This window comes from Epinephelus moara, chromosome 24 (assembly GCF_006386435.1).
Source record: "Epinephelus moara isolate mb chromosome 24, YSFRI_EMoa_1.0, whole genome shotgun sequence".
In the NCBI taxonomy this organism is placed as follows: domain Eukaryota; kingdom Metazoa; phylum Chordata; class Actinopteri; order Perciformes; family Serranidae; genus Epinephelus; species Epinephelus moara.
Genome location: NC_065529.1, coordinates 23,114,838 through 23,123,492, shown reverse-complemented (window position 1 = coordinate 23,123,492; position 8,655 = coordinate 23,114,838). Strand labels below are relative to the sequence as shown.

Here is an 8,655-nt window from a genome sequence, read left to right as displayed (position 1 = left end):
TTTAACATTTAGGTGCCACATTTAATATTTAGATTTAACTATTTAATATATTTCTAAGTTAACAAATATTGCTGTAAATGTGGTAAAAGGTGATTATAGCTGTTTCATTTTTTGTTGTGCTAGCAGAATGGCTCTAGGGATAGCAATCACTTACTTTGGTGGAGATTGAAATATCTCATCATCATAATTTTATTATTAACCACTATATACTTTTTACAGATACATATGTTCGTGCCATGAGTGCCATGAAATTTGGTGCAGACATTAATTTCCCCCTTGGATAAACTGCAATAACTTTTTCCTCCAGCGCAATCATCACATCAAAGTTTTCCAGTATTTTGTTACTTGAAACCATCTGCAAAATTAAGAAATGTTAGCAAGCTACAATGTCAAACTAAAACAGTCAACATGGTTAACATTAGATGTTCTAAACATCAGCATGTTAGCATTGTCATTGTGAGAATGTTAGCACAGTGACATTAGCATTTAGCTCGTAATACTGCTGTGCCGAAGTGCAACTTCAGAGAGCTGCTAGCACTGCTGTAGATTTGTTTAAATGTTTTTTTCTATGCCGCGAGCACCAAAATAAAACAACATTCACTGCCACTGTATTAGGGTGGTGGCAGAAATTAGATAGGTATTTCAAAACCCTGACAAATTAAACCAGAAGTGACTAAAGGTAAGTAAGGAAATACTTTTTTGAATTTAAAATTAAAATGAACAAATCCCTAAATGACAAACACTAGGCCCTAATGAAAAGATCGAGCTGATACATATGAAACAGGATGAAGCAAATCAAGGGTAAGCAGCAGTAAAACCAGCAAAGACATATGAGATGTGCAGGAGCTGGAAGGAAAACACCCATACCTGTTAGGAGGCTCCTGCAGGACCTGGTAGACACTGACTCTGAATGTCTCGTTCTCACAGCGTTCCTGGATGAAATCTTTGTAAATCCTAAACTCTGCCGCTGTGACGGTCTCTCCCTCTGGAATACGGGAAAGGTCAAACCGAAATTCTCTCCTGTGTTGCTGGTACAGAAGATCCTGCTCCTGATCGACTGTCAGGAGGAGAAAAAAGAGAAAGTTAAAAGACGTGATAAATCAACATTTGATTGATGTTTTGATGTGCTTGATCAAAATGCTCCATTTATAATCCATCAAATTATAATACCACTGATAAATGGTTCATTACACACAGTCAAATAATACTTCAGAACCTCAGAGGAAAAGTTTGTACATCTGAGGGAAAGGTAAACCACCGTGACTACAGTCAGATGGTAAACCAGTCGGCAGTTGCATATCTGTCAAAACTGTCGCCAAATCAAACGTTTCTCTGATGTGTGTCACTCTGCCCACATCTCGGAAGCACTGTGTGTCAGAAATAGGAAAAATCCTGCTCCCATGAGCGAAGTGATTGATCTAAACATTACTTAAGTCTGCCATACGTGCCAGTGTGGGGGAGAGAAAACACACTAAGGGCTCAGTTTGGCTCCCTGTTTAAATTGCACACATGTGCTGACCACAAGAAAAGGCCCGTTAAGGCACTGCCCGGAAAACCACAGCTGCAGTGTGCTTTTACAAACACACTCACATAAAGTAAAGAGAGACACACAAATTCATGTGTGACTTAACTACCCGGGTCTGTACCACCCACACCTCCCTGATCATTTTGCCATGTATCACTGTGTATCCAGTGATTTCATCCTGATTGTTGAGGATAAAGGAAAGCAGCAGTAGCTGATGGTTTCCAACCCGCCCTGAGAACAGCTGACGCTCTCCAACACTCAGACTTTCCAGAAGAAACGGTGGTCAGAGAGACCCCGAAGCTTCCTGAAGCTTTCCAGTGTTTTTACAGCGATGTGTTTGTCCTTGGAAAGAGCGGTGGAGGTCTCTGGTGAAGGTGTGCAGAGCGGAGCAGCGATTAGTCACCTTAAACACATCCTGCCCACTGGCATACACCATGACATCATCATGACATCAGCCTGCGTTCCTACTGATGGTCTACTATTGTTTCAGCGCACAAACATACACACAGCACTTGAACACTAGAAACAAAACTTTTTTTCACATAAGAGCACACACACACACACACAGACTCACAGTCTTCTAAAAACATTTATAACGTCACAAAAACATACACAGGCCATTCGTCGTTAAGAGCAGTGCATTCTGAACCCTGCGAGTCATTTGTTTGACCGCAATTAAATGCTGGAAGGGAACGAGGGGTGTTTTTATGAAAGCAATAATTGCTTGTAAGGACTTGGTGTGTTTACGTTAGGGACCATTAGCTGCAGAGATCAGACCTCAGATATGCAAACTTCCCTCTGGGAGGCATTTCAACACTTCAGATTACTCCTGACGCTGCAGGGCCACACAGCCACGAAGCTATCATTAACCTATTGAAATTTTATAGTAAAAGGGCTTTTTTTTTTCAAATCAGCATGGGTGGTTTAAAGACGTATCGCAATGTCTGCACAAAAAACAAACTCCAAATAATGACAAAAATATGGCCTTTGTGGATAACAATAACTGCTTTAGACTTTTTTTTATGTCATACATGCATCAGTCAGGCTCAGACACATTTTCAGCCGATTAAGTTGAGGATCAAGTGAACATTTCTGCCTTTTCAAATCCATGATTGTCTACATGTGTTGACACTTTTGACAGCATTGCTTAAGCTGTCTTCTTGCACATCATTAAACCACCAAAAAGGCTTTTGCTAAATAAATATTGCACGTATGCATCCTTTTTTTTGCCACATAATGTAGCACCATGTCTGCTCACTGACAACAAAATGAGTCGCCTGAACTGAGTTATTCTGCACAAGCTTTAAAAGACAGAGGAGGGCTTAGACTGTCTTGTCAGAAAGGAATTATTTTGCACACGAATGTATAAATAATGAGAAGGTTAATGCGATTTTCTGGTGGGGCTAAAGAAATTCTTAGTGTGATCTCCTTATGCTTCCTACAGATCAGCTTAGCAGGACAAACACATTTCTTCCTGCTTGTTCTCCAAAACACAATACGCCTTCTGTTCTCCAGCGACACGGTCATTTCTCCAACTGTTGGGAGAGCATTTTGCACTCTTTCTGTTTTAATGAAAGCCAGTGACATTTCTGGTCATTAAGCCTTTTCTCATGCTCTGCAGGTGTGTTGTGGTCAATGCCGAGACCAAAAAAAAGCCCATACTGAGCGCATGTGTAGACGTCTCCAGGCAAACAAGATGGTCAACATGAGGAGCAGGAGGACACAGAGCAGCCGAGCAGCACCGACTGATAAGATGGTGTGTTAGATCAGGCTCCTGCACTACATTAAATTAACAAATGTACAAGAGAAACGACAAACGTGCAACGCAATAGCAGCTGCCTTGTGTAATGCTGCATGACAACGAGACGAATGCTTCCTGCTGGTAGTTCTGAAGTACGACCTTTGGTTTGGCATTCTAATAGAAGTAAACATGCAGCTGTGTACGTGTATCAGCACGTGTGCAGTGATGTGATACCACGTGTGTGTAGACTTTATATTAACTTTTTTATTAGACTTTTATATCAAGAGTACCCAAGCTCTCAAATGCTGTCTGACAAATAAAAAAAGAGGGGTTGAATCAAAGAATTCTAAAATGGAGAAAATTCTTCATGAACTGAAGTCATAAGGGTCCACGTTCATCACAGCAAAACTACATCAAAACATCCATTCACAAACTGTCACACAACTCGTGCAGTATAATCCAAGTCTCATTTATCCAGTCGTATGCTCAGTACTTCCCAAACACATACATTTAAAACACTGTGCCTGTAACATGATCTGATCCCTTTTTGTCATATTTTGAGCCTTGGGCGGCCTTTTACGTTGTATCTTGATACAGAAGAGGTTGGCGGCAACAAAACAACTTGGCCAGGGCTAGGAAAATCATGGTTGATGTCGACCCACGTGGCTAACGACTGACGTAAGCCACGTTGACTTTTAGCTTTGGACGAGACCCGAACACCTCTCTTGGGTCACATTTCTGTGCTTGTGGGACCCATCCAGCTCCTCTCCTACCCACCCTAAGCAGATTCTCTCACTCTTTATACTCTGTCCATTGATCTGACCATCTAATAACAATTGAAATTGGTTTACATTGGAGTGCCCAGCCGTCGGTTTTGGACGCCCTGGGAGTGATACCAAGCTGGTGCCTAAGACTGTTTATGCAGAAGAGTTTTATGTTAAACGTTTAAGCATGTGTTTGGGAAGTACTGAACATACGACTGGATAAATGAGTCTTGGATTATACTGCATAAGTTGTGTTACAATTTGTGAACAGATGTTTTGATATAGTTTAACAGTTGTTAAAACACAGACCACTCCAATTTATCAATAATTTTCTTCGTTTTTGGCTTCTTTCTTCTTCTTTCTTCTTTCTTCATCATTGAGGCATGCAAGAAAAACGTTGTCTACCCGAATTCAGTGTAACATTGGGTGCATAATTGTTCTACAATGATCATTCGGGAAGTTAAGTATTGCTTTAATACTAAGTAAATAAGGCTGATTAATCTAAAACAACAGTATAATACTATCCTAAGCACCGTCCACCTGCAGGTTATATCTGGGTGCACTGGGAGACAGGGCTGGGCAGCTCTACAGCAGCTCTCCCTCACACTGGAAGCTGTGGTCTTTGGAAGGGAAATACCATAATCCAGTTCGGTCTTGAAGCGATCATCCAGGGACCACCAAGACAGAGTCACTCCAGCACACTGTGGGAGCCCCAGCTAAAAACTCTGCCAATCATCAGCACAGGAGGCCGCGGTGGGCTCCAGAGAGAAATAATACACACTCATTGTGTCTTTTTTTCCTTCCTTCCTCTTTATAATCAAACTCCTCAGATGTGGAACCACATAAATCTGCTATGAGTTTTCAGAAACAATGTTTCCAGATCTCATTAGCTAAAGACCGTCAGTTAAAAGTTCATGACTGAGAACATAAAATGTTACGTTTCTGTCTCCAAATGTTTTTTATTAACTACAGATTTATGGACCGATCGAAAAATAACTCAGTTCAATCTCAGTGGCACACAAACAGAGAGGAGGGTGAGAGGGTTTTTGGAGGCGTATCTCAGATGAACAAACTTCATCTTGTCAGGTTGACCTATGACCCTCCTCCTGAAGCCGGAGAGGGGTATAAAGAAGACATGGGTTGGTTTTGGATGTAACCACATCCGGGTAAGAGCCACAGGCACTATGCCGTCTGCTGTTTCACCATGGTGATATCAGAGCCACCGTAGGATCTCCAAGGGAAACAAAGGCAGGATTTGCCTTTTATCAATTCAATAACGTCTTGAGTGAGCCCACCTGTGTCCCATGTGATTTGCGCCCTCCAAACAAACACACAAGCAGACACAGAAAAGCAGGAATGCACTGCACACACACACACACACACACACACACACACACGAGCACCTGCACTAACAGAGATTACCACAGCAATAACATGTGTTTAGATGCAGTTTGTGTCTCAATCTCAGTCAACTTGTCTCTCACTCCCTTGGGGTTTAGAAATGCTCCCTCAATTCCTGGTCATGCGAAACAAAGCCACACTAGAGCCTCTCCCCCAGAGCTTTGAAGGGATTCTGGGGAAATCGGATACAGGCATGTTGTCATAACATTTACAGCTCGGAATGCATAATGCCTGATTTCAAGTGAAGAAAGTGACCTAATGGCCACTATGTGAGAGAAACTGGCTCTCTCTCTCACACACACACACACACACACACATTTAACCAATGCACTCTGTTGTAGTGGCTTTGGAAAACTTGACAACAAAATGGAAACAGTATAAAGCCCTAATCTCAAGCTTATTCAATCAGATAACAGATGAAACCCTTGAACAAAATGAGTAGTCATCAATTTGGACATTTTTCTAAAGATCAATTTATATTAAAAATAACTTTTAACATCTTTTCATGAAAAGATTATCACAATAAGTCCCTGTAGTAATAGTTAGTGTACATTTAAATACAATTAAATTAATGAAGTCAGATTGTAAACTTACCAAGATTGACAAAACTCATCACCATGTCTGCGTCATCCAGGAAGCGGCTGTCCTGTGGGGTCACCATAGGGGACACTTGGGTCGGTAAAACGGGCTTGTAGTAAGAGTATCCCGGCGGCTCAGGGTCCGTGGAGATAGTATTGTACAGGTCCAGCATGAACATCGGGGCGGCGTTTTGTTTGGTGTGGACGTGCGGCCGTGGACGATGCGGCAGCCCCAGGATGGAGAGAATCTCCCGCTGCATCTCTTTGCGCTCTTGGCTCCGCAGCCGCCGCTGGATGAAGCTGGAGCGCACTTCGTTGTCCACGGAGAAGTTGGAGAAGGCGACCTGCGTGGCCAACACGCAGTAACCCCACGACAGGAGGGTCGCTATCGTGGCCACAGCGCTTGTTACCATTTTGCCAAACTTTTACGCGCGGCTCCAACTTGTCTTAAGATGAGACTGGGGATGCGCCTCCTGCACAAAGAGTTCCTCTGCTCGTGGTAAAAGTAAAACACACTATCCTCTATCAGCTCTGAATATCACTCCATCATGTGTGGCTCCGCACTGTCTTTGGCCGTGAGCTCCTCTTAATGGCAACTTGGGAATGGATTTTATTGAGGCGCTGTGTCAGGGGAGGGGCAGGAGGGGTTAGAATGGGATAAACCAAGACTGGAAAGATTGGGAGAGTGTGTGGGGGTGAGTCAATGAAAAGTAGGGAGAGAACAGCTCAGTGTCCTATCATGGAGTGTACTTCTCTATCGTGGTAATAAGATAGGTGGGGTGTAGAGCATTCAAACTAAAGTGTCCCATCAGTGCGTCCTTTGTTTGGACATGATTGTTTGGCCACTGATGAAAGTGGACTTAATACCTGGTTAGCACATCTTTTACCTGGTGGTCTCTTCTTTTTCTCTCATCAATCCTATAATTTTTGCTTATAAAAAATCTGGACAGTTTAAATTTCTTGTCACTTTGCCTCAATTCTGTACAGATGGAAATACTCCAAACTAAAGAAAACACTTAATGATCAGTCTAAAGGTAAAGAGGGAAAATCCCCTAATCCCTTCTTCAGCTGCAGACACCTTTGAACTCAAACAATAAACTCGGGCCCACCCTAATTGTGGAGGGGTTTGAGTAATCAGCAGCACAGGCACATGAAGGGACATGCCAATAGCCCCAATGAATTACTACAACTATGTGTCAAGCGCTCCACTGTAGCTGCTTTAATAGAGTTAATGTGGGTGGGGGTGAACAACGAATGACAAAGCAAGAATCCGACCCTGAAGTACAGATTATACATGTGCTTTACTTTGGTTTGAGGACAGCGGTGACTGGATCAGCACGTAAAACTCAAGGAAGGAAGTTAATGTGTCATAACCACAAACTGAAATGGCCTTTTGTGCTTCTCTGCTCTCAACTTCCGTCTTTGTATATATATATGGAACACTGGAACAACACATAAATTAGAAAACTCACACAACCAAATTTTCACGAGCACCTAGTCACTTAAGATGTTTCACTTAAGATGAGGTCATGGGCAAACTCATATAAAAGACAAGAGTCCTCCGTATCCACTACAAACATTTGTAAACATTTGTAGTAACTATTTAAGACTATAAACACTGTTTTGCTCAAGGACTCCTCTGCAGAGATAATGCGTGCGAACAGGTCCTCTGACAAATCTATTCAGCCCCATCACCATCCCACTCATTACAACTGAAGGTTTTACACTGTGTCAAAGCAGCACGGTTCTGTAGCTTAGCAGCTGCACAGGCAGACAGTTTCAACCTCAGAGATGTTCTGTATCTCTTTTTTTTGCACCATAATCTACTAATTTGCTTAATGTATAGTGACTCCGCCCAGTAAGAATCACTCATTTCATCTCCCACTGGAGCTACATTCATAATGTGTGCCATCAGGGGCATAAATATAGACAGTGCAAGCAGGGCAGTTGCACTGGGGCCCATGTGGTGAGGGGGCCCAAAGAGAGCGGGCCCTCCAACTATATATTAGGCAGAAAACTGGCCCTTGTGAGTAATTTAAACTGACACCTTAGAAATATGCCTGTGTTCAAAGAAAAAATGTGCCATGTGCTTTAAATACGTCTTTAAAAGGGCAAATCCATCTCCATCATAGTTTTTTTTCTTTTCCAATTTTGTAAAATAGCCAGTAGCAATCTATAATAAAACATGCTATAAAATATCAAACATATGTTTGCTCTATATAAACTATAAATAATGTATAAAAAACTATCCAATTAAACAGATAATTCCTTATTTTCTTTGGCATTTTTGTCCTTAACATATAAACGATGATGATTTCTGGGTGATACATGTGTTGGTGTTATCCAGTGTCAAGTCTCTATTTGATCATGTGATGATATTCGGTAGCTACTTTAGGTGCATAACAAGTATTTAGCGAGTATTTAAGGGCCCGTCACTGGGGCCCCTTGTAACTACTTTACACCACTGTGTGCCATACTGTTTAACTGCACACAGCAGATGAAAAAGAAAGTACTGGAAAAACAATCGTCAGGGTCTGCGTTCTTTCATGTGCGTAATATTGCAAGAATTAGGCCTATCCTGACCCGAAAAGATGCAGAAAAATTGGTCCACGCTTTTGTTACCTCAAGGCTGGATTACTGTAACTC

At 42.0% G+C, this 8,655-nt stretch overlaps 1 protein-coding gene across 1 annotated transcript in view; it reads right to left on the bottom strand.

The window, feature by feature from the left end:
- Positions 1–6,583, bottom strand: part of LOC126386001 (bone morphogenetic protein 7-like) — a 14,823-nt gene extending 8,240 nt beyond the window's left edge. The window contains exons 1-2 of the mRNA XM_050038071.1: positions 6,026–6,583; positions 868–1,057 (exon numbers count right to left, since the gene is read on the bottom strand). Of these exons, the coding sequence (XP_049894028.1) occupies positions 868–1,057; positions 6,026–6,422 (587 nt within the window). The 5' untranslated portion in view covers positions 6,423–6,583. The remainder of the gene's footprint in view (positions 1–867; positions 1,058–6,025) is intronic.
- Positions 6,584–8,655: the final 2,072 nt, after the last annotated feature.